General features: G+C 40.7%; 3 protein-coding genes across 5 annotated transcripts in view; all 3 read left to right on the top strand.

Moving 5' to 3' along the window:
- The window catches only part of TIMELESS (timeless circadian regulator), a 57,755-nt gene extending 47,012 nt beyond the window's left edge, over positions 1-10,743 (top strand). The window contains exons 27-30 of the mRNA XM_083353028.1: positions 2,243-2,351; positions 3,932-3,992; positions 7,633-7,706; positions 9,800-10,743. Coding sequence (XP_083209154.1) covers positions 2,243-2,351; positions 3,932-3,992; positions 7,633-7,706; positions 9,800-9,885 — 330 coding nt within the window. The 3' untranslated portion in view covers positions 9,886-10,743. The remainder of the gene's footprint in view (positions 1-2,242; positions 2,352-3,931; positions 3,993-7,632; positions 7,707-9,799) is intronic.
- Positions 10,744-10,753: 10 nt separating this feature from the next.
- APOF (apolipoprotein F) lies at positions 10,754-16,637 on the top strand. The gene is made up of 2 exons (XM_083353029.1): positions 10,754-10,876; positions 15,403-16,637. Exon 2 carries the CDS (start codon positions 15,423-15,425, stop codon positions 16,497-16,499), a length of 1,077 nt encoding a protein of 358 aa, XP_083209155.1. The 5' UTR covers positions 10,754-10,876; positions 15,403-15,422; the 3' UTR covers positions 16,500-16,637.
- Positions 16,638-19,210: 2,573 nt separating this feature from the next.
- Positions 19,211-26,612, top strand: part of STAT2 (signal transducer and activator of transcription 2) — a 41,014-nt gene continuing 33,612 nt past the window's right edge. The window contains exons 1-3 of one of the 3 annotated variants that reach the window (XM_083356165.1): positions 19,211-19,342; positions 24,303-24,462; positions 25,850-26,009. In XM_083356165.1, the coding sequence (XP_083212291.1) occupies positions 24,332-24,462; positions 25,850-26,009 (291 nt within the window). In that variant the 5' untranslated portion in view covers positions 19,211-19,342; positions 24,303-24,331. Of the gene's footprint in view, positions 19,343-21,150; positions 21,232-23,579; positions 23,808-24,302; positions 24,463-25,849; positions 26,010-26,612 lie in introns of those variants that run through there. The other 2 variants (XM_083356166.1, XM_083356164.1) reach the window with 2 other exon arrangements.

Here is a 26,612-nt window from a genome sequence, read left to right as displayed (position 1 = left end):
GCCCCTTTCATTTTTGGAATGAATCCCTCAGCCCAAGGAAGGTTGGGCATTCCCAATTTAAAGGGAGAGACTATAGGAAATGTCTATCATGGCATGAAACAGTTGTGTTATTTGTATTATTTTTTCTAAATGGGAAAACTCAGGGGTTTTTTTCCCACCTCTGTTTTTTTTTGCCTAAATATTATGCCACAAGGAAAGCAACGACCTCTTCATTATGAGGGAAATTAAACTTTTGTATAAATGCTGTTATGCAGTATGTTTAAAGTGGATATTTTAATAGATCATAGTGTGCGTTGATTCAATCTCCATATCTGAATATATACCAATATGATTTTCACATGGGAGGTTGAAATATCTTTCAGTTGTCACTGAAAGTAGTGTTATCAATTTGGGTCAGAAAAAAAAGGCTGCCTATATGGAGCATGCATGATCTTAAAAAATAGGAAAGATGGGGTAATTTTTCTAAGATGGGAGACTTGACCCCGGCCTTATTAAGCATCTGTCCCAGGCCTTCCATTTAAGATCTGCTAAGATTTTATCAAGGCCTAAAATAAGTAGACCTGTTCTTGACAAACTACAGTATATTGGGTTTTGTTCAGTTTGGCTTTTCAAGTGGATACAAAACTGTCATTCAGGATCAGATGAACCAAGGAGGTTCCGTCAGAAGATTCCCCTTGGCCGTCATCTAAAGTGGCATAGTGTTGCGTAGGCTGTAAACCCAGTTCTAACGGTGATGCAACATTAGAGATTAAAGGGGAGATGCACGTTATTGTGTTTAGAAACTTAGTCTGAAGACACACATCTGGGCTTCATAAAGCAGCATACCCAGAACTTTGGATTTGAATAGCTTAATAGCAACTAGGACAAAATTATTCCCAGGCCAGTTTGCAAACTTTGTAATTGCTAGAAATACTCCTTCGGCCTGTATAGTTAGTTCCCTTGCTTGAGTGCCCCAGCTGGTAGAGAACTAAAGTAAATGCCTAAATATTTGAAAGATTTCATCTGCTTGATAGATCTTCCATTTATTGACCATTAATATTCTTCTTTATTAAATCGATAAACTACAGAGCTCAGTAGAGAGGAATTGCTTAGATTATTTTGATGCAATCATATTTTCAATTGGGTTTAACTGTATATCAGTTTCTGTTGAGAGAAACTCTTTTGCATGTGTTGAAATATATATAGAACTAGATGCTGGAAAAAGCAAAAGAGAATAACTTACCAATCTTTCTTCCTCAGTTCCAAAGAACAACATTTTCAAATACTTACAGAAGGGGTTCCAAACCCCTGAGCCACAGCCCACTACCGGGCCATGGCCCATTGGAACCTGGCCGCCGAAGTGGCAGGCAAGTGTGCGAAGCTTCAGTTGCACATGCGCAGGGTTTAGGTTGTGTGCACAAAACCATTCCCCTACCGCAGCCGAAACTGCTGAAGCCCCGCCACTGCCAGTTCACGGGACCAAAATGGTTGGGGTTATAGGGTCTGGCTATATACTGATCTCACCTTCACAATAGGGTAATTCAGCAATTTCCATTTTTTACACTAAAATGGCTGGTAACATCTTTATTACTGTATATGTTCTGTGAGCAGTTAGCTCTTTATCCTACTAGAGTCATACCTTGATAGTCGACTGCTGTGAAATATGTCGAATTTGGTACTCAGTGCATTTTGACACAAAAATGTCCTAGTACTCGTTTGTTGGTACTTGACGCGCAAGCTAGAACTTGTCAATGTCAGTTGCCTCCTGAATCGCTATCCTTTCCAGTCAAAACAAAGGGTCATCCTTACGGATAAATTTGTTAGTGCTCGTCATTTTTGGTGCTTGTTGGGCTTCCTGGAACCAGTTAATGACGAGTACCGAGGTACCACTGTATCTATTCTTTCTCATTTGGACCTCCAATGACATTTTCTAGTGATGATATTCTTTCCTTTAGGCTGATGTGAATTTAACTGTTCTCATTTGCAGTTTATTTAATTGATCATATTTCTACACCATCCATCTTCATCCCAATGACTCTGGGTGGTTTATGAATAAAAATCACAAAAAGAGACAAAGCTAAAGCAATATTAGGAACAGAATTAAAAAGAGTAAAAAATTAAGAATGTTAAATTAAAACTTAAAGTTTGATTTTAGTAGTGGTGTGGTAAAATATTTGCAAGGGAATAAAAAAAAACAGTAGCAGATGCAGGTTGTAATCTCCTGGTCAGGAATGATCCCTCTTTGCATTTGTTTTTCTTGCAGGAATCCTTCTGGCGCATCCCTGCTAAACTCAACCCAGAACAATTACGCCACATGGCTGCTTTCATTGCTTCGGAAGAAATGGAGGGGGAGACTCAAGAACAGGAAGCTGGTAAGTTCTGTGTAAAGAGAAGGGAAATTTAAAAGGGTTTGGAATCATTCATTGATACTTCACCAAGTCAGATGGGCAAACTGTGTGCGGCAGCTGGCTTCCATCTAACATCCCCCATCCCCAGGTTCATACTGCTGAATTTCACGCAGGTTCCAATTCTGAGAAGTACATTTTTTTATTTTTAATTATTTAATTCTATACCATCTCTTCCCCTCTCCCCTGCCCCCCCTAATTGTACTATAAGCTTCTGATAAGCACCTCCCTTTTGAGTTTAAGCAACCCATCCATTCTCACAAAAGGCCCGAAGGAACAAGAATGTTGGCCTGGTCTCATTTGCTGATGTCACTACCAGATCTTAGTCATCTTCAGAAGACCTCCACCAATAAGATAAAAAGTTGCCCATCCCTGGAATACAGTGATATACAGGAACAATTGTAAGATGGTGTATCTTTATACGCTGCCGTTTTGTCTGTCCCTGCCTTTGTAATTGTGCATACTTGGTTTGAATTATTTGTTTTTGTATTTAGGTATCTATAACTTCAATAAGCAGTAGACAAAAAAGGGTTACATATTAACACCGAAGGTCAGCTCTTCTTGTTGCAAAATCAAACCCGAAACATTTTCTCACTACTGCTGATCTCTTGCCCAGTTTACTTTTCAGGTCATCTTGTCATTCCCCTGCTGTCTCAAAAACATTTTTAGTATGGAGTGGTGTTTGCTAACTTTCGTTTCTCAAAAAACACATGACTGTAGGAAATAGGTTGCTGTCTTCTAATACTATCCCATTTTCCTATTCAGGAAAACTTTTGCCAAATCCCACCCACAGGCACATAGTTCAAACTAGATTTCTGGTCCTCATTCTCAGCTTGGAAATCTCACATTGGGATGTGGCGTATTCCTGGGCCTGCTTAGCTGTCAAACAAACCCCCAGACATGTATGGTGGCTTGATATATTTTCATTCTGCATCATAGAAGGCTGGCAAGCATGTGGCTGATGGGAACACAAGCAGTCAATGATTTTATTTATTTATTATTTATTTATTCAATTTATATACCACCCGTCTCCCGTAGGACTCAGGGCGGTTCACAAGGTTTTCTTTTAAAAAATAATACAAACAATTACAAAACTTAAAATCAATTAAAAAGATTATATAGACCTTGCAATAAAACCCCAGTTAAAAAGTCCTACTTATTAAAAAAATACAGATTAAGCAGAGTGAATCACAAACTGATAAACAGTTCTGTTTGTTCGTCTCTCTAGTAGTACAAAGTATTTTGATGTGCAAGTAGCCTAAAAGGGGGAGGTGGTGTTTCTCCATGTTTCCTAACTATGATACTCATCCATTCTTGTAGTGAGATTTTTCTGCAGCCATAAGAAAGAATATTGTAAATGGTTGACTGTTTGCTATAACCGAATGTTTCAGTGCCATAAGAAATGCTTGATGTTTCTTACCCAAACAGACAGAGAGCATCAAAGATGAATTACTCTGCCCAGCATTAATACTAAATTGGTCCAGCCTTTTCCTGTGGTACTTTGGCCTTTCCCAGTTGATGTGCTTTCTTCCTCTTGTTGATTTCAGAAGATCACTCAGAAGAAGATCATCCTGAAGGAATGGAGCCAAGAGGGCTGAAAGCAGAAACGTGAGTATTGGGTGTAAGAACAGGGAGATGGGAAGAGAAGTTCAGAATGAGGGGAAAATGTCTTGCAGAAGGAAGAAAGTGACAGGAAGGGTTAAAGCAATCTTACATATTTCAGAGTAAATAGTTGCTGGATAGGCAAGAAGAAATTGAATGTTCTTGAGTTTTTGTTAGTATTTATTTCTTGCCAAAGCTTTCCTGTTGAAACTGATGGAGCTTCTTGCATGAGAAGCAAAAGGTTTTCTTCTTCCTCAAGGAAAAAAACTGTCCAGTTGCCTTTTGGGGGGAAAAAACCCACCTTTGAGACAACTATGACCTGCATTTACCAAAGCTTTGTTTTTTCCCCTATTTCTAGGGGATCTTGGAACTGGGCAGGGCTGCCCCTCAAACTCAGAATTACATATCCACTTTGTAGAGACAGGATCCTCAGCCCATCCCACAATTCTAACCAACAGCTGGAAAGTGACTACATCCTGAGCAGTCACAGGAAAGGGATTCCTCTTTGGCTGTGAGATTTTGACCTGTTGCCCAATACAGTCACTCCTCAATTTTCATTTAGTGACCATTCAAAGTTACGTCACTGAAAAAAGTGACCTATGACTGTTTTTCCCCACTTAAGACCGTTATAGCATCCCGATGGTCATGTGATCAAAATTCAGATGCTTGGCAACTGGTTCATACATATGAGAAATGTCTCGCTTAATAACACAAACGTTAGGCTCAATTGTGGTCGTAAGTCAAGAACTACTGAACTGAGCATGTAACTCAGCTATATATAACTCTGCCATGTAATGATCAGCCAGTGGCCTTGAAAACCTGCAGATGAACAAACAGAAGAACAAACAAAACCAAACAAAATTAAAAAGACGTATATTCAACACTAACAACAACAAAAAAGAAAAAATTGGTGTGCACAAAAGGAAAAAAGCTGTCCCAAATACCAAGTAAATTTAGCATTAAATATAGAATCCACCCTGGCTGGATGCTGAAAAAAAATCTCTTCCCCTTTTACCTACATACATACAGACAACATGTTAAAACTAAATATTACACTAATCTTCAAATTCCTGTGTTAACCATCTGTTCTTGTATGTAACATGTAGAAAATCCACAACAGCTTCCAGTCTCTTATAAAACTGTCTAGTCCATTATTTCTAATCAAAGCTGTTAATTTTGCCATTTCTGCTAATTTAGTTAATTTTTAAATCCATTCTTCAATAGTCAGCATCTCTTTTTCTTTCCAGTGCTTGGTAGGTATGATTTTCACAGCAAGTCACCATGTGAAGGAATAGAACCCCAAATTGTTTTTCAATTGGTTTGTCCATAAAAGCTTCAGGTTTCATTAATATTTGTTTCTTAAATATTTTTCTTTATTATAATAATTATGTTTATCCAGTATGTTTATCCAGTATCTTTACAAGACCACCACATATGATAAAATGAACCTGGATTTTAATTACATTTCGAGTAACATTTTATATTCTTTAGCAATCAAGTGGGCACCTCCAGAACATAAATGGATATCCAGCTCAGATTTTGTTCCTGTGAAAACAAAACTTTTTTCTCCAGTTTAAATCTTTCAAAAATACTATAATAATTAAACCAATCACAAACAAAAACCATTCACTTAGTAATTGTTCTCTTGTCTTTTATCTTGAATACCTCTTTTCCAAATATCAGTAAGTCCCGATATATCATACATTTACATTCCGATACATCCCTGTTCTATGTAGTGCTTTGTGAGGTGATAGCCAAAGTGGTATATTATCAGCTAATCTTCTTTTGTACTTCCACCATACATGCCCAATCGATTGCCTAATAGCATGAATCTTAAAAAACCAGAGTTAACTTTTACTTTGTCATACCACAGATAAGCATGCCACCCAAATCTCAAATCAGAACCTTCAAGGTCTAACAGCTTTGAATTTTTTAAAGTTACCCAATCTTTTAGCCATACTAGACAACAAGCATTGTAATATAATTTAAGATCCAGCAAACCCAAACCTCCTCTGTCTTTAGAATCCTGTACCAGCTTCTATTTAAACCTTGGTGTTTTATGTTGCCAAATAAATTTAGATATATCTTTCTGCCACTGTTTAAAAGAAGAATCTCTAATGAAATAACATTCTATGTAGTACATTCATTTTAATTACTGAAATCCTTCCCATTAATGACAAATTAATTTTTGCCATCTATTTAAATCCAATTTTATCTCCTTCCATATTTTAATGTAATTTATTTTGTAAAGCTTAGAATTTTCCTCAGTAAGAGTCACCCCCAAATACTGTATCTTTTCCACAACTTTAAAACCAGTTTTAAATTCCAATTTCTTCTGATCTTCCACATTTATATTCTTAGGCAATATCGCCATCTTTAATTAATTAATTTTTAAACCTGCCATTTCTCCAAACATTTTGATCTTCCTCATAACATATTCAAAGGTCTTTAGCGGGTCTTGCACAATCAATACCATGTTATCAGCCAATGTGCTAAGTTTGTAATTGTGCATTTTAACTTGTAGTCCAGGGGTATCAAACTCCCGCAGGCCAGACACGTCATGAGGAAACCGCGCCCACCCCATTGCCAGCAATGGGGAAAAAGTTCCGATATGTGATGCAATGTCACGAGTTTGACATGTCTGTTGTAGCCCTTTTGCTCTGTTGCCTTGTCTAATACCTCTATTTAACAGTTCCAACACCAGAATAAATAATAAAAGGACACCCCTGTCTTGTTCCTTTCTAAATTTCACATGGTTTTGTCAAATCTCTATTCACCATAATCTGAGCTTTCTGGAGTGTATAGATGGACTCCAGACCTTGTATAAAGCCTGATCCAAAGTCCATCTTTTCCACTGCTTTAATCATAAAGGCCCAGTTCAAGTTGTCAAAACATTTTTTCTGCGCCCAGAAAAATTAATGCAACCTCTTTGTCACTACGTTGTTGTAAATGTTCAATTATATTCAAAATTACCCTTATGTTACCTTTTAGTTGTCTTTTTAGGTGAGAAGCCACGCGGGTCTTCGTGTATATAATCCTGTAAAAAAAAAATGTAGGTCTTTCAGCTAGAATAGATGTGAAAGTTTGTAGTCATTATTAAGGAGTGACATTGGCCTGATAGTTTACATTTATGAGTTACGGTAGACATGAATGCGCCATTTGGGAGACTTGAAAGAACCGGTTAGGAATCGATCATCATAGAGAAAAAAATCTGCCTAGCTGCACCAGGAGTTGAAAATAACTTGATGGCACACAATCAATTGGTTATCAGTTCAGTGGTCTCTTCCTTTGGAGTCAGCTTTGGTTTCAACACTGGTCTGCACTTGGGAAATGGAAATATGGTAGCAGAGACTTGTTAGAAATGATTTTTTCTATAGAATGTTCTGAGGATGGAAGGACCAGGGCTTTTTTTCTCATAGAACGCTCAGAACGGAGTTCCGGCACCTTTTTTAGATGGAACCTTGTAGGATAGGCAAGGTGGGTTGTATGACAAGTGAATTCCGGCACCTTTTTCTTATACAAAAAAAGCACTGGGAAGGACTAAAGTGTAAGAGAAATGGGCTTGGTGGATGTAGCAAGCAATTTGTATTCTTGATCCCCCTCTCTTGGTTTGTCCTGACAAGCTGTTTCTTCTTGCTATTTGCAGAGAAGAGCATATCCAGCATCCTTTGGGCCCTAAAAGAAGCCGCTTGGTTGATGAAGAGAAAAACCATGGCCAAGGTATGCTTGGCTCTAATTCTGGGGTTTTAAACATCTGTTTCTAGTCTTCGTGATGCGTCAAATCAAACTGTTACAAGTCACCGACCCAGATTTTGTTTAGAAAATAAAGCCAATATGCAATGCAGACTACGATGGGTCAGATCAAAAATCATGACAAAGACCTGAAGTCATGCATAGCCTATTTTGCTGTCACAGTGCCCAAGTCCTACAAGCTACAAATGTAATGTTGGCTATTCGTTAAGTTGGATCAAACATAATGCTGGTTTAAAAGGACATTTGCTGTGCCATAATTGAGCTCTAAATGACATCCTGATATTTATTTATTTATTAATAAATTTATATGCAGCCCATGTCACTGTCAAGCAACTCTGGGCGGCTCATAACAGCAATATAAAACATTAAAAAATAAATAAAAGACATTCTGTTTATAATTCTATGTCAATAATTCTTTTAAGAACTACTGTTGCCAGCTCTTCTTCCAGGTACATTAGCATCATACTTGAGAATCCCAATTTGTGTTATTTGTCATTCACTTGATGTTTTCAAGAAGAGTGAAGATCATCTGTCAGCCTAAGATATATCAGACCTTGAGGCTGAAAGTGGCATTATCTGGGTCCACATAACCATACATTGGTTTTAAGTTTGCATAAGCTTTGCCTCCAAAGATAGAACAAAATTAGTCACACATTTTGCTACCTGAAATACCTTTCTTAATAAGCCTAGTCTCTCCAGTTTCTCATGGTTGAATCCTAGATTGAATTGTGTTCCATAGAGCAGGGCTTTTCAACCAGTGGTACGGGTACCACCTGTGGTACATTGGCACCTGGCAGGTGGTACGCAACCATCCTCGAAAAGTGGTAGCGGGGGAGGGGAATGAGCTGAACTGGTGGCAGCACCGCACAAGCCTGAGCGAGAGATGGCTGGAGCTGCAGGGCTGTCAGGGCTCAGTGGAAGCTCCAGGATCAGCGCTGTTCTGTACCAGCCTGCTACCGGCCCTGCAGAAAAGGCAGGGACAACCCCTTTACAAACGGCAAGAGGCTGGAATTACGCCTGCCAAATTTATAGCTACAAAAACAAACAAGACACGAACCAAGAAACAGGAGCTTTAAGAAACACGAACTATCCAAGCGGTTGCCTTCAGCAAACCAGCCCTCCCCACACATTCCCCTTATATTGAGTTCAGGGCGTGGCTTCTCTCTGCCTCCTTCCGAGAAGCCCCATTGCCTTCCTCTGTTTAGTCCTAATTGACTGCCTCCTGCGTCGGGCGTCCTTGAACAGGGCCAGCTGTGGGTCATCTTCATCCACGCTGTCAGGCTCACACAGCTGGGTCTCTGTGGTGACCAAGTGGGAGGGGTCTGGCTGAGGGCTCTCATCAGCAAGATCTTCAACCCCCTCAGCAAGGTCTTCAACACCCCCCTCCTCCTCCTCTGAGTCATCCGACCCAACTGCCGAACCCACAGGCTGACCCTGAATCACAACAAGCGCCAGGCTCCAGCTGGAGCTCGGAGCTGATCCTGGAGCTTCTGAGCCCAGAAGAAGCGCTGATCAGCTGAAATGTTGCAGCATTTCCAGGGTCTTGTGATTTACAGATGCTTGGCAACTGATTCATATTTATGACGGTCAGAGTGTCCCAGGGTCATGTGAAGTGACCAAAACCTGCCGCAATCACCCAGCAGACGGGGCGAATAAAAACCAAACACCCCCACTCCACCCCTGCTGCCAATCCTCAACAGATATGCTGGGCTGTGGCTTGGGAGGCACTTTTTTCAGTGCCATTGTAACTTCGAACAGTCACTAAGCGAACTGTTGTAAGTCGAGGACTACCTGTACTTCATCACTTTTTTCCTTTTTTTTTTTTTTTTGGTCATCAAGTTTTTGACACCTTGCTAGGTGACTGGTGGTACTCGGATGTTGCCATATCCTAAAAGTGGTACAATGGGTGAAAAGGCTGAAAAGCCCTGCCATAGAGAAGCTCTGTGCCTTACCTTCAATAAGCTTTATGATTTTAGAATATAGGAATAAGTGACAGCAAGTATTTCTAAGCACCACTTTTTAATCTATCCCTATTTTCACATTTGACTTCGGCCCTGCAGATTCCAGTGATGAGGATGGACCACGTCCTTCCAGTAAGAGGAAGTGCCTGCGAATTGAAGAAGACGACGAAGACGGAGGGAATTGAAGACACCTCCCTTAGCATGTCAAAATGACCAGTGAAACCAAGCCTTGGGGCCGGATTGGGCAAGATTGAGAGCAGTCAGCAACATCCCCAGGGAAAACATTAGGGAAGGAATACAGAAACTAAACTTTTATATAGCAATAAAAATCTGTATGATCACCCATGTGAAGGGAGTAGAATTAAAAAAAAAAAGAGTAAACAGCTCATAACTTCTGCCCTATGATTAGATGCGGTTGTTGTTAATGCTGATGTGATAAATCACTTTTCAAACCGCTCCGGGTTATTGCCTGCCTGCCTGCCCTTGCTTTCCTGGCATTCCTTAGTCTCGTTTTGCTTAGAGTCACTAAGAATCGCCCTTACCATCTGGTTTGCCAAGCAAAAATGTGACATACTGGCTTTTCACAGTGTTTGGTCTGTTTGTGGATCTGCCTCTTTTGTCTCCGGTTCGGCTTAGAGATCATGGGCACATATGTCACATTTTGCCTTAATTACCTGAACACATCAGTATTGGTTTCTTTCGTTCCTCTGCTTTTTTTCCTTTTGTGAAATTTCTCCAAAACAAAAAAAAAAAAAAAGGAACTGGAAGTAAACCATCACCAAACCTTGCTAAAAAAAATAGTGATGGGATAATGATACAAGAGATATTAAAGTTGTAGTTTGCATGCATCTCTGATATTTCTGCCTTGCCTCCTTTGGTAAGGGTTGTTTTTACATTTTATCCTTCTGAAATCCGCCCAGTGTCAGCTGGATGATATATAACAATGGTGGACATTTGTGCACGTCTTTGTTGTACTTTTGATTTTTTTTTTTAAAAAAAAGAACATTGATTGATTCTAAAAAATAAAGTATAAAATATCCTGATGAGATTTCTCTGCCTTTGTCCTGGGCGTGACTGCTTAAAACAGCCAGAAGATTTGGGAGCTCGCCAGACATGAGAGAATATTGTAAAGGATTCTCCTACTGATATTTCTCTTTTGCTTTCAACAGAAACAGGGTGATTGTAGTAATTCCTAGTATTTTCAGGTTCAAAGTGTGTATGTTTGGGCGCGGGAGGGTTTGTCCTTATTGCGATTGTGAGCATTATTTCCTACTTAGGGAACAAGTATGAGGAGGCAGTTGCTGGCATTGTGCCTTTTTCTAAGCCCACCTATGTTCCTTAAATTGGATTGTTTTACTCCCAGTTCAATTAGCTCCTCTCAGTAACACTGGCAAGTCAGTTATGAGTTAGCATGCATGCTGTCATTAGCATTGCAGTTAAGAAACTATTCCCCATCCCATGCCCTATATCCCATGCTTCTTTTTCTGTGGAGGGAAGCTCACTCCTTTGCCCCTTCAGGGTAAAGGGGACATTCATTTTTGTAGCTGACCTCCACAGGCACATGAATAAATCAATAAACCAAACTGCCACAGTTTTAAGTATTGGCTCACTTTGGTGTTAATTTGTTAAAACAGAGTTACTCTAATTAAAGCAACAAAGGTGGTCTAGATTTCAGGCTGTGTCGGATGTTGTAAAGGCTCTGTGCTACGTCACATGGAACTTTGCTGCCAGGACAAAACAACAGCCTCTTTGCTGCCGTTTCTGATTATTATTCTGATGCAGAGTTTAAGCCACTATGGGTTGCGATTCAGGTTCCTAATTGTAAATGCAATGACAGTAGGATACATCAGTCTTAAGATGGGAGAGGTTGGAAGAGAAGGGTGGCCGGACAAGAGGCTCTTAACTGAATGAACTAACCAAAAATGTCTGATAGAGGATTAGAGATCAGGATGGCTGACCATCGCTCATTCCATTGTAACTCCAGATGTGTAGACATAAATGTTTGTTCTATACAAACAAAGCAACTGATATGCTGTTCTTTTCTCCCCTTAATGCATTACTCAGCATTACCTGTTTCTCCCTCTTGTTATGATTCTACCTGTGGGCTACTCAGGAATTTCTACCCCATTCACCATAAAATAAAGGAAAACTGCATGAAACATAGGCATTAATCAGACAAGTAACCCTGAGGGCTTTGGCAGAAGACTAAGAGGCCAGAACTTTACAGGGGCACAGAGTGTTGTAATGAGGTTTGCAGATAAGACTGATTGCCAGAGATAAGGGTGTATAAAGACCAACTTTAATCAGTTCTCAGTTCACTCTGAAGCATTTTCTGTTTGTGTTGCCTCCTAAAGCAGGTAAGTTTCTCTTTCCCGGGGGAAGGAATGGGAGACAAGGCATAGAATAGGTGTCAATATGAGCAAAGAAATGGGTTAATTTGGAAGTAAGAATAATGTGTCACGCTGTCAAGCCTGTGTTTCTTTAGTGGGAGATCAGCATCAAAGGTAGAACCATGCTGGCGCATTAACATAGTTGGTAGTGGCAAGAAAGCAGCTGAAATGCGGTGAGCCAGTTGGCTCTTGCTGCACTAACTTGGTCTTTTGTTTGAATTATGGCACAAGTCAGACAACTGAATCCTAACTTCTGATTTGGGGGAAGCCCACCGTTTCCACAATCGAGTTCTGTAGATGTTCTGGCCATCCCTTACCAAGGCTGGCCAACCCTTACCTAGGGTAAGAGGGCCCTAGAATGGGTGACCCTAGATTGGTAGATTAACAATCTTGTGAAAGGTTGCACCATGTTCATTGCTTGAGCATGACGATTATGGTTCCTTATTTTGGAAAATGTAGTGTTTTATCCATTTATATCCCGCCTTTATTATTTTTACAAATAACTGAAGGCAGTGAACATATGCATCATACCTTCCTATTTTCTCCACAACAACCCTATTAACCAGTGTTGAATCTAGTGTGTTACTGGCCCAAGGTCACTCAGCTATCTTTCATGGCTTGAACTCATGGTCTCCTGCTTTTTAGCCTGATGGCCTGGAAGAGTAAGTTCTCAGCCAACTAAATGAAGATAGATGCCTAATGTCTCTTGAGTGTGCAAGTCTGCCCTTAAACTGAATTCAGCTTATGAAATCGATTGAATTTGCATTTTCACTGTGGCTAGGAAGCAACTTGACTGTATCAAGCCAAGTTCCACCTAGATTAGTCCTGTGGTTGCCACTGGACTGCCCACATGCAATAGAGGCCTTTTTGTCATCTTCACTTTTTTATGCTAGTTTCGTCCATCTTAGCAGACTGCCATGACAGCTCAACAAACTGATTTACAAGGACTTTCAGGACTTTCCTTCCCTTGTTATTTGGAGAATTAGTATCCGTACAGAGTTGGGCCTTTGTTCTTTGGTTTAAGAGGTTTTTGGTGAGGATTTTCAAAGAGGTTGTTTTCTGGAGCATTGTTATTGTTTTTCTCCTGGGTGAGAGAGGGGTGGGCAGGTATGGAACCATCTGCCCCGTAAGCTCTTCCCTTCCATTCAGGTGAGAGCAGAGAAGGTCGGGATGGTATGGAAAAAAGTAAATATAAAAAGCTAAAAAAAATCTACCAGAACAATCTAAAAGAAGGGGTAGGAGCATTAAAAGCATGTAAGTAAAGGAGCATGGCAAACTAGACCTATCACAGTATAGAGCACTCTGGAATAGTGAACTAGCTCTTCATTAAAACTGGTTTATGGCACAAATTTTCTGACAGATTTTAAATATTGCTGTGCAGAACCGGGCAACATGTTGTAGAAGGGTTGGTACCTGAAAGCAGGAGAGAGGTGTAAAATTGTCCTGTGGACCTTGGTATTTATGCAATAATGGTGAGATGAGGCAGGTACGAATGCCTCTGTTTTAGAGAAATACACGTTTTGTTGTTTCTGGGAGTTGAGAATCACAGGGCATTGTCTCTCTGGGTGGGGGATCTTCCTCTATTGACCTTCAAGGATAGCTGAAGGGAGGGCATATCAATGTGCTAGAGTAAAGGCCCTCTAATAGTTAAATACCTCAAGATTAGTTAAGTAGGCCTTAGGGGATGCCAAGTATCTGTTGGATTCATTGGCAATAATGGTTGGAGACCTGACTAGGCCTGTGTCTGCTACTCACTGTTTAATGAGTGTTTTGGCCTAATCATATCCCATGCTGAGTGGAAGACCTGGAGAGAAGCTCAAGGAATTCAGGCTCCCCAGACAAAGAAAGATAGGTGATTCTCTCAAGCAGGTTTTTGTTTTGTTTTGTTCCTCACATATGAACAGAATCTTGGCAAACTGAAGCAAGCTACCATCTTCATAAAGCATGTACTCTGGGAACTATTAGGGAGGAGTAATCTTCTCCCTCTTTCTCTCACACCTTTAGTGTGAGAGTTCACATCTATCTGAACTGAGTTCTCCACTGGAATACACTCTTCCTCCTGGGAATCCAGACTACATTCCATCACAAGGATGATGTTTTAGTTGTCATTGACTTTTTCCATATGGACTAAAATTTATCCTTCATATCCCTTAGTGGGGCAAAACAAAAGGGAAAAACGGGTAATCTAAACTCATAGTTAAACGTGGTCACCCACACTCTAGCCTCCATTTTCATGAGGTCTGTCTCTAGTCTTAGGGTGACACTGGAGACACATTTTAGGACTTGAAGGGCCAATCTTGGAAATTTGGCCTGAACAAGTTCCAATGGTACAAAATTGGAAAAGGGGCCAACCATTATTGCTAATCTGGGCACCATACAAGAGACGTTGTTCTATTGGCTTGGAGCTGCAGGAATGTAGTGACCCCCTCTTGTCCTGAGGAATTTAAGGATGACAAAAACTCTTGCCAGTCCTGTTTGATATCTGCATAAAGCCATTGGGTCAAATCATCCATTTGTAAGGGGTGCAGGATCATCAATACGCTGGAGATATCAAGTTGTACATCTCTACCCCAACCAAGTGATGCTCTCAAAGAGCTTTCCAATACCTGGAGACTGTGATGATCTACCTAGGGGAGAATACGATTCAACCCTGCCAAGCTGAGTGGTTATGATTTGGTTATTTTTCCATCTCTAATTCTTCCTGGGATGCACTTCTTCAGCTTGTGCATCAATTGTTCCCATTTCTAGATTGGAAGTCCTTGCTCACATCAATCAATGCCCTTAGTCATTTTTTTTTACAGTCGGATTACTGCAACATACTTCACATATGGCTGCTCATGAAGAGCATTTGGAAGCTGCCATTGATCCAGAAAGCAGCACTGAGAGCGGTTTTTGGTATCTCTCACTATTTCCATATAACAGCAGTACTCTGAGGCTTTTAGGTACAATTCAATGTGCTGGTCATTATCTATAAATCTGTCCCTCCACCACTTGGCATTCTTCTATTGTTTCTGCTTGTTCCATCAATCTAGCAGATAGCGCAGCTTCCAGGTCCTTCCATTAAATGATGTCATCTCGTTGGACTCAGGAACTTTGCCTTCTATGCCTGGATGGCCACAACCCTATTAGTTTTTCATAAGGCTCGTTTCTACTGTAGATGGGATTTTAGCATTGGAATGTATCATTTAACTCAAGGATCGTGGTTTATTGTTTTTAACTGCTGTTTTTTTTAAATGTTTGTATGTTGCCCAGGGGTGGGTGGCTTTCTATATTATTTAAATGAACTAACAAATAAATTTCTTCCCATTGTAGCAGTGCCCAGAGAAGCTGACATGAATTTATCACCGTCTCTGATGCTCTTGACTTTCCTTGGCCTCCTGCCACATCATGGATTGGGAGGGCATCTGGTGACTACAATTGATTCAAGAAACAATATTGAAAATTCCGCCTCAGATTCCAGCCTTGCTTCTCTCCGCACTTTGCTCACTTCCATCTCTTCTAATTCCATCCAGTTGCCTGGAAAGGAGCTTTCTTGCAGCGACTTAATGCCTGCTAACCTCGAACATTTTAACAGTGTGCCTCGACCAGCCCAGATTTTGATTCAAGCTGCCCTGACTCTTGCCTTGCAAAATGCAAGCTGCAGCCAACATGCCGAAACCCTTGGGCTAGACCTCTACCAGGAACTAGGGCAGAAAGATGCAAGTGCCCTCCTGTTGACAATGATAAAGGTCCTGGACACAGCTAAATCTACAGGTGAAAATACAAGCTTTGCTGCCCTGCAGTACAATTTGGACCAGTTAGTCCAGAAACAAGCTAGGTACTGCCGAGGCCTGATGCAGGTCAATGGAGCTGTCTTGCATGGCCAGGTGTACCATGAATACAAATCATTTCCAACAGCTGCTGCAGCCTGTCACAATTTGGGGAATGTTTGTGGTGGAGTGGTCACCAACAGCAGCAGATTCTTCCAAGTGGTGCTTAGAAATGGCAGCTACTTCTGGCCACAGCATGGTTCTCATTCCTGGCTTCATCAGTGCCACAGGCATGCACGAATGCAACGTTCATCACCAAAAGAGTGTGTAAATGAAACAGAGCAAAATGTACACAACGCTTTGGGGTTCATACCTGGAGTCAGCACTCTATATAACTTTGCAACCAGCATATACTACTATGCTTATGACTGCATTGACTTGGCCAAGGAGCGTGCTGTAGAGGGGGCCACAGACCTGGGTTTTGATTCCTTGGTTGCTCTGTCTGGGGGAGCTGCGACTCCCTTTAGGATGGGGGTTGCTATGGCAGTGAAACCAGTGTTCAAAAAAGGTATACAGGCTTTAATTGACGAACATCAGAAGGAAAAGCAACCACCTTGTCCAGTCCCCACCAACGTCTCTGCTCCGGTCGCCAAAAACTAATCCAGGCATTCTCAGACTTTGCACTTGGTATGATCAAATAACAAATGAGTATGTGCAACCCATCCAATAAAATTTCTGTATTGATGCTGTTGCAGTTAAGCCTGAGCAAGAAATAAATATATCACTTAAATAATTAAATTTTAATCTACTATATAATTACTATGATTCTTGAACTAGATAGTGATGAGAACAGGACACCACCACCACCACCCTTCACCCCAAAGGGAGAATCCTTGGCAAATACAGGAAGAACCAGGCTACAAAGAATCAAGTCTTATTGCTTTTGAATCAAGTCTAAAACACAGGAATGCAGAACCGGCTATCAACAATTAAGATTGATAGGATTAAAACAGAAACACTAAGAAGTATATAATAATAAAATAAATTACACGGGATCCCTCCTGGTGCTAAGATTAATGTTTCCCTAGGCAGACTTGATAAAAGAAATCAACCCATCAATAGACACTCTTCGACAAATTTAGAAATGAGAGTTTTAAACCCATGAATCAGAAATGACAGTTTTGAAAACCAAGAAAAGGTATAAAAAGGTTTGAGGGCCATTCTGTCTAGCTAGCCAGGGATTCATGCTGAATTGTTACTCCACTTTAATCTCCTTGATTAAACCTCTCTTTCCAATAGCTGGCTTCACGTTCTATTGTTGTTCTCTGCGCAGAGCCTGAACTGGGGAGTTCCTCCCAACAATAGGTTCAGGCAATTAACCAAGGACCAGAACAGGGACCAAAGACTGATATATTAATTTTCACAGCCCTCAACCTTTGCTTATCCAAGTCTGAATAGTTTTTTTTCTCAAACAAAACTCCAACACCTTTCATTTACATCTTTCCCACGTCCCCAGCCCCCCAAAGTGGGGATGTCACAACCCTAAGTTTGAGAACTCTTTATTGAAGATATTACAAATTATATCAGTATTTTAAAAATATGTGCTGGTACTTAAGTGACAGAAAATGGCAGATGCTTTGTTATTTTCTTTTTTCCAAACCAGTGGCTTTTAGATGCCCAGTTGCATGGGGTGATATTTTTTTTACAAATCACTGTGTCAAACACAGCTGGGCATAGGGGTTTTGCATTTTGTAGTTGGATGGGCTGGGGAATCCTCAGAGGGATATACATAATGAATACCCAAGCAGAATTCTGAGCTTCATGCAGAATATTTTATTATAGGTCTCCTATCTTTGACAAAAAATGGGGGAAGGGGAGGGAGAATGTGTATAAAAGTTTATATAATGTTATATGTGAAGACTGACAATTAATCAAGAATCTCACCAGAAATCCTCTCAAAAGGGATAGTGCCTTGTTTTCTTCCAGTGGCAAGGATAGTCTTCTCATTCTTTTTTGCTTCTGAGTGACATGCTGCCATCTCTCTTCTTCTAGGGCCCCACTTCTTCTAGTAGTTGTTTCTTCCTTGCTGTGTTCAGTTTGTAGACAAGACATCTGCTTTTTCCAGGAATTCTTCATTTTTGTGGATGAATCTCAGAGTGGCGAAACATGCCCTAGACCAGAGGTCCCCAACCTTTTGGGCACCAGGGACCAGTTTCGTGGAGAAAGGTTTTTCCACGGACCAGAGAATGCATCCCATGGATGTGGTTTTGCTTAATTGTGCCGACCGGTTGCTGGCATGCCACAGACCCGGGGTTGGGGACCCCTGCCCTAGACCCTACACTTTCTCCTTCAAAAATATGACCAGTTTGCATTAGTGCAGTTATACCTAAAGTCCTCCTCCTTGGGTAGGAATACAAAGATAGCGCACACCATGCAAGTCACTACGATGCTAACTTCTTTGTCAATGCCTTTATTGCTCTTAAGGGTGTGTGTATGTGTGTGTGTGTGTGTGTGAGAGAGAGAGAGAGAGAGAGGGGAAGGAGGAGGAGAAGAAGAAGAAGAAGAAGAAGAAGAAGAAGAAGAAGAAGAAGAAGAAGAAGAAGAAGAAGAAGAAGAAGAAGAAGAAGAAGAAGAAGAAGAAGAAGAAGAAGAAGAAGCAGCTGCTGAAGTAGCTTCTTGGACAAGAAGTGAAATGTCTTCAAAGAAAAACAAGGAAGTCCAGCTGCCTCTTTGGGACAACCATGACCTGGATGGCTGAATCTCCATAGACATACATACATACATACATATATACATATATATATATATATATATATACATATACACACACACACACACACACACACACACACACACACACACACACACACACACACACACACACATATATATATATATATATATATATATATATATATATATATATACACACACACAATCCCAAATAGCAATCCCAAATATGTATATATATATATCGGTGATATAGCCTATATAACACCAGGGAATCCTATGCTCACATGAGGGAAGAGAGCCAAAATACCCATTTAATTCCTTTCAGAACAGGAACCTTCCTCTAGACCCGAATTCGATAGATTTCTAGTCAGCGAACCCCCCCCCCGCCCCACTACTCAGACACCCCGAACATCAACCACGCAGACTCAACCCGGAAAGTCAACACGCTTGCACTCCGTCAGCCAATAGCCAGCGTCCTCTTCATTTACATAATCCTTTCAGGTCCCGCCTCCGTTTCTGACATCAGTCCTGGGAAATCGAAATCTCCGAGGTCCGAAAGTCGGCTCTTCTTCTGACAGCACCTACTCCCTCCGCTTCTAGACGAAAGCTCAGACTTTCGTCCAATCACGGAAAGGATGGGCGGGGCTACCCTGGGTGCTGAAGCGGGGCGTGTGTTTGTGTGTTTGTGTGTCAGTTTTTCCGCAAAGAGCTTTAATTGCGAGCTGTGCGATAACACTCCCGGGAGGAAGAGCGGCGGCTTCCTTTGGCAGGTAGCGGTTTTGGCGGGGACTTGCAGGGCTCAAGAGATCTGTGGCCACTCTGGGGTTGTTAAACGTGGGCAGTGAATGCGTGTATAGGAAGGTGTGTCCATTCGGAGGGAAACAGCCAATATAAAGTAAGAAAAAACGCGGGGATCGAAAATCCGGCGTAGAAAACCAAGTTGGACCCCCTCCCTCGTGCGCCTTCGAGGGAGCAAGAGATTGTGGAATTAAATCTCGGCTAAGCCCGAAGGCCTTTGCAAAATTCTCGAGAAAAGCGGCAAACGAAGGCTATTATTCGCTGATGAAAACCGCCCTGTCTTTTCTTTCGAAGTTGGGCTGCTTGCTTCTCCCTGAATATCCCGTCTCCCGCCCGCCTGGCGGCTTCCTTATTTGATCGAGCTGATCGGTTCCGCTTCAGTGGGGGCTTGGTTGCTTTTCCATTTCTTTTCCCGCTTCCTGCATCCACAGTTCCACGACGTCGTGGGTATGCTTCTGCTTGACTAAGATGCAAGCCGACGCAGTAAAGCGGAAGTTTGAAGTCGGGAAACCAGGGGTTGTGAAGGCGCCCTCCCTTCTAGTTCAGTCAAGCTCCTGCTAGCTGGGATGCTGGAAAGGTCGGCTACTCTCAACCACGATTGTAGGATGCTGCATAGAGCCTCTGGATGTGGGGAGGGTAAGGCAGGGCTACAAGCTTGCTTGATCCTAAGGACCAGAGACGAGTTTGATGGTGAAACTAACAAAAAGATTGGGATTTGTCTGATTGATATTCCTGGTGGGTATAGGTCCGGGGTAGGCAACCTCGGCTGTTTTATGACTCAGGGACTTCAACTCCTAGAATTCCTGAGTCAGCTATGCTGACTCAGGAATTCTGGGAGTTGAAGTCCCTGAGTCATAAAAGAGCCGAGGTTGCCTACCCCTGGTATAGGTTGATCAAAAAGAATTGTTTCAACGAGGAGCTGGAGCTGTGGCGAATTTAAGTTTCGTTTTCAAGAAATTGGGCAGAGCCAGCAAACTGCATCAGACTTGTGTTGTGAGCCAGTTAATCCAATATTAAACACTTTTCCTGGCTTTCAGATTTAATTTTCAAAAAGAAAACATTGAGCTGCAGTTCCATTTAACTGGTCTTCCCATTCTCTGCTTGTTCTCAGTCAGACTGTCTCTGACATCTACTAATGTATTTAATTTTTGTGTCTGTTTACCTTTGAGTCAGCTTTAGTTTATCATTGATTAGCCTCAGAGCCGTTTCAAAAGCAATAAAATAAAATATGAGGTCTATTTGCAAGATAAAATAGATAACAGGAAATACAATAACAAAAATACATATGTGCTAAATAAAAAAGAATGTTTAGATAAATGCATTGCTTTTATACAGTACCCCAGTCTCTTCAGATTCTTAGCTGAACTGTCTTGTCTGTAAACTTAGCAGTTTTGCTAACAATGTCCACATTAGAGCCCAGTGGGAAATAGGACAATTAGTGATTCTGACTGTCCAGTCAGATTCCTGACAACTGTCTGGGCTCCACATAGTTATTCTTGGAAAGATTTAGGAAATGGTCTGCCTTTGGCTTCTTCCTAGAACTGAAAGAGAGGGATGGCCCTAAGGACTCACCAATTTTGTGCCTAAAGCAGGAATAGAACTCATGATCTCCTGGTTTCTAGCCTCAACCATTGCATCACAATAGCTCTTCTTATTTATTTGTTTTTGTGTTTGAGCTGGAGGAGGGAGGGCAGAAGAGGTTCAGAATTTTCAGAGTATATCTAGTAGGTTAGAAGGCTATAGCTTTAGTTTGGCAAGATTCTGTCCATTAGGCATAAGCAAATAAAGGGCTAAATTCAATTGGATTGCACTGTCTTGACCCTGAGCTTGAGCCTGACACCAGGGTACTTTTGGAGCTGAGGTAAGATTAGAACCTGGATCTCTGTGCTTTTAGTTCAATACCATCACCAAGACACCATGTGGGCTGTATGGTATTCTATATATTTCAATATTGATTCCCATACAATCCTCTTCAAATGGCTTACAGTAAATATATATTTTAGTGTTCGGTATGAACACTAAGGATTTTGTCCATGGGGTCATGATGAGTCAGACAGGATTTCCTGCAACTAACAACAACAATGAAACTTGATACATTTGTGCACTTTCTTTGTTCCTTTACTTTTTCTTTTTTTGTAAGCAACCAACAAAAATGTTAGAAGCAAGAAAGCAGAAAATTTATGTGACACATAAAAATTCCAACGTAAGATCTTTTTATGCTGTAAATGTTATACCATAAAAAAGTTTCCAGCCCTGATAATAATACAAATAAGGCCAAGATTTAAAGACTTATTCATAAGGGAAAACAGGATGCCCAATCACCCATGACATTTCAAAATCCATTAAAAACACGATTGCTACCTTCATCAACTAAAATATTGTGTTTTATGGAATATTATGTATTTAGCTGCCTTGTGTTATCAAAGCAGGATAAAAATCTAAAAATAAAATTCGTTTTCTGGAGTAGGTGATTATATTAAAATCAAATTAAATAAGTATCAAAGATCACTCAACCCCCCCCCCCCAATTTAAGACTCTACTTCATCAGAATATTGTACAGAAAAGCAATTATAAGACAATTATCTCATTGGCAGAAATGAGAAAATTCTAAAACAGGAAAGTCCTGGTTAAAACCTTTTTGAACTCAAGAGGAATTATATCTAGCTAAATAGATATAGGTTTGTTCTGTTAATTGATTGTTAATCTAAATAGAACCCAAAGGTTCTAATATTACTTCCAAAGTTCATGATAATGTATCGTAGCTCTAAACCAGGCACAGTTAACAGTTCTGTAGGGGCATATTAGCAGAAGGATCCTGTGTAGATTCTCAATGATTTCATCATGTTCCAACCAATATTTCTTTTTGCTATTTTGCCATTAGAAACATTGGAAAGCCTATTGCATTCCAGAAGTAATATTTTTAGTTAGATTTTCTTTCCATTTACAAAGAAGGAGGTTTGCAATTTCCAATAGCCTGTGTGCAATATTCTTATAGGATTAATTTTTTTTTAATTTTAATCCCATTTATATCCCGCCCTTCTCCGAAGACTCAGGGCGGCTTACAATTTAAGCACAAACCAATGTGCTTAGCAATAGCCTTCATTCTATGTATATGCCTGGTTATTAGGGCTTTTGGGGGCCCCCAAGCGGCATTATTACAAAGTCAGCTTATTGCCCCCAACAATCTGGGTCCTATTAGTCCCTTAAATAATCAAGGAAAATGGGAATTCCTTAGTAAAATCTTAAGTCTAAAATCTAAGTTCAACCGCACCAAGGATCTCCCCTGTATTTCTGCAAAGGCTTTCTGCTTTTCACTATTTTGGGGACTGAGCTGAGTTATGCTGTCAAGACCTCCTGATTTTTAAAACTGTACTGATACGTCCCTGCTTTGTTTGTTTACAACATTTGATTCATTCTGACATTTTCCCCCCTTTGTTTCACATCCCCTCTGCTTTCATTCAGCTATGAAACTCGCAGTTATTTTAGCCTTATGCTGACAGCATATGGAAAGAGAACAAACCTTGTATTTCCTACATTCATGAGGCTTTCATTTGATTTGCATTGCTCTCTTTAATCTTTTTTCATTTGATTTTCTTTGCTCTCTTTTCTTTGCTCTCTTATTCTCAGTCACAGAAAAGACAACAAAGAACTTCCTGAAAAAAGGAAAAAGCTACTGGCGCTTGCATAAGGAACCAAAACTTTAAGTAATAGACGGAGCAAAGTAAATTTTCACTGGCATGCACAGCTACAGTATGAACTGTGCACTGGGCCAAAAGAATGCGAGAGAGCCCAGAACTAAGCAAGGTTATGGGTTACATCATCATCATCATCATCATCATCATCATCATCATCATCATAATTTAATTTCTATACCGCCCTTCTCCCGAAGGACTCAGGGCAGTGTACAGGGCAATAAATACAATAAAAATACAGTATACAAAAGTTAAGATAAAATTAAATATTGAAGCCCAATTACAGTAAAAATTAATAAAATTAATATTAAAATACCCCAAACCCATCAGACCAGGCCGGATTGTTCAAATAAGTAAGTTTTTAGGTCACGGCGGAAGGAGCGAAGGTCGGGAGCCATCCGGAGCTCAACCGGTAAACGGTTCCACAGGTCTGGCGCGCCCACAGAGAACGCCCTCCCCTGGGGGCCGCCGGTCGACACTCTCTGACCGACGGCACCCTGAGGAGGCCCTCTCTGTGGGAGCGCACTGGACGAAGGGAAGTTGACGCCGGCAGCAGGTGGTGGTGCAGTGGTTAGAATGCAGTGTTTATTACAGGCTCATTTTGCCAGCAGTTCAATTCTCACCAGGCTCAAGGTTGACTCAGCTTTCCATCCTTCCGAGGTCGGTAAAAGGAGGACCCAGATTGTTGGGGGCCATAGGCTGACTCTAAAGACAGGGCTGTAAAGCACTCTGAAGTGGTATGTAAGTAAGTGCTATTGCTATTATATTCCTTTACAAAGGTTACATAGGAATGATAAAGCAAACTAAATCATACTATGACTTTACAGCTAGAATGTCGCATCTGATAACGCAGTGGGATGACCTTACTTTGGCTACCTCAGCATGTCTACATTTTTCCTATTAATGGGACTCTTACCCATCCTAATTACAGAAATTAACCGCAATGGCATTTACAGTATTTTATTGCCTCCCTTCACACAGAAGGAAAAATCACGGTCTCATTTCTGTTATTTTCTCCTTTTTTTCCAGGGTTATCAGGGGCTTTAGTTTAGCAACTCCTTTGAATCTTTTTCATACTTATGCCACGTACAAGCTGTCATATATGACAACCCCATGCAAAATGTATTTATAAAAATAAAAATGTTCTCTTTTGAACGAGAACATTTGTGATACAAAAGGATTACTTTTTCCAGTTGCTTGGTGTGCTAGCAAAGGGTTCCTGATGTCTTTGCTTGCTTAGGTGTGTGGAGTTCAGCAGCATCTTCCAACATGTCCCAATGGCAACAAATTCAAACGCTGGACAAGATTCACATGAACCAGATAGATTGTCTCTACACAGATGACTGCTTACCAATGGAAGTGCGTCAGTATTTAGCCTACTGGATTGAGGAGCAGAACTGGTAATGCTATTTCTGTCATAGTCATTTCCATGAAAGCAATTTGTCTTTGATCTGCTGGTTTTTATTATCAACGTCGCTTTCTGTACAATGTTTCCCCCCCAACTATGTGTGAAGGTCTTTCTGACATACATCGTGTGGTATCAGCTAACTCTGAAATGATAGACCCTGATAGAATGTTAAATATTACTTGCCTTACAATAGTTCATTTACTGACCATTCAAAGTTAAAACCACACTGGGGAAAAAATGACATAACTATTTTTCACACTTAACAATTGTTGTAGCATCCCCATGGTTTACATTTAGATGGTTGACAACTGACTCATTTATGACGGTTGCAGTGTCTGAGGGTCATGTGGTCACCTTCTGTAACATGACAAGCAAAGTCAATGGGGAAGCCAAATTCACTTAACAACTGTGTTTACTAACTTAACAATTGCAGTGACACACTTAACAACTTTGTCAAGAAAGGTCGTAAAATGGGGCAAAAGTCAATAGTCTCACTTAGCAACAGAAATTTTGAGCTCAATTGTGATCGTAAGTTGGACTATCTATACAAAATTTTGAAGTCTACTGATTGTATTAACATTATTAAATGCATGCACTTACAGAGGAAAGGAAACAATTTCCTGGTTTAAATGAAATGCACTACCTAGATGTTGTAACAACTACATATTTATTCAGTCACCTGAAAGAATCACAGTACAGTAGTAATTTGAGAAGCCCATCCAAAAGTTCTGTCAGATAGATAGATCCTTAAAAATGGGGATTTCAAGATCTAAGAACATTTATTAATCTAAAAATCTGGTAGGTTATATTCTCTTCACCATTGTCAGAGGAAGAGCAAATATAAAAATTATAAGAATATTATGATTCATTTAAATAAGCAGGCTAGTGGTACATTTGGCAGACTTTTTTATCTTAGCTATAAGTTCAGAAAATTCATAAAGCTATTCCGTAATTATGGGTTTGATGATTCAGACCTTGACTCCTGGTAATTGACTTGACTAGTTCTTAACAGTTTTCTTGGCAAGATTTCAGAAGTGTGGTTTGCCCTTGCTTCTTTCCCAGCGTTGAGAAAGAGGGATTGGCCCAAGGTCACCCAGTTGGCTTTGGGGGTTAAGGCAAGACCAGATCTCATAGTCGCCCAGTTTCTTGTTCAGTGTCTTAACCATGATGCCAATTTTTTCTCAGAGACTTATATTACCTAAACTGTGACCCAAGAGCCATAAGACCAGCTTTGCTGTGGTTCCATTTTCTGACTATCAACAGTCTCGTTACCTTACCACCTCCAATACTACATGGGAATGCGGTTTTTTGGCAATGACTTTCTCTCAGCCAAGGCCATCTGAGTGTTGCTTTGCATTTTCTCCATTGTGCTCTTTTAGGAGCCAGGGAGTAGAACTGGACCCATCACAAGCCAGCTGTCTTTTCCATACCATGCTGTCTTTACTGGATGATCAGATCGGACGTCTGGCATTGGGGGAAGAGAACAATGCTAACTTGTTACTCAAGCACAACTTGCGCCGTTCAAAATTGCATCTACAGGTATGCATAGAACATGTATGTGTGTGTGCTGCCTGCACAGTGGGAAAGGGTCAGGATGAGATGGGAGCCTCCCTTCAAGACACCAAGGCAGGAGGAAGAACTGAAGGTTAAAAGAAGTTGACATTTTTTAAGTGCAACCACCTATGTCAATGTTTCTCAACCTTGGCCACTTTTAAGATGGGTGGACTTCAACTCCCAGAATTCTCCAGCCAGTCATGCTGAAGTCCACACATGTTAAAGTGGCCAAGGTTGAGAAGCATTGACCATGGTAGCTTAGAACCTTATCCTTGCTGGCCAAGAGAGACAAAATCTGTGTGCATGTATTGGGACTCTCTTAGTTGCCCTGTGGACCTTTCCTACATTGATATGATGGCCATGATAGCTATCCAGGTGAGATTTCATATCTCAGCTAGAAAAAATAACCTAGTGACAGTGGAGATCTACCTAGAAACAAAGAATTAAAGACTATATCTCTTTTTTCACTAGAGCCACCCAGGTCACCTGCAGGTGGTGATTCCAAAAAGGTCTGGTGTTCTTGGCAGCAGAGGATATAAAAAGTTTTTATTTAGCTACAGCCTTACGCTTTTCTATCTTGTTGTGCCC

Source organism: Vipera ursinii, assembly GCF_947247035.1.
Source record: "Vipera ursinii genome assembly, chromosome: 2".
NCBI classification, from domain to species: Eukaryota; Metazoa; Chordata; class Lepidosauria; order Squamata; family Viperidae; genus Vipera; species Vipera ursinii.
Note: the sequence above shows the minus strand (reverse complement) of the source record. Positions and strands in the feature narration are given on the sequence as shown.

Excerpts from the sequence above, each read along its gene's own strand:
- APOF (XM_083353029.1), top strand. The coding sequence starts at position 15,423 with ATGAATTTATCACCGTCTCTGATGCTCTTGACTTTCCTTGGCCTCCTG.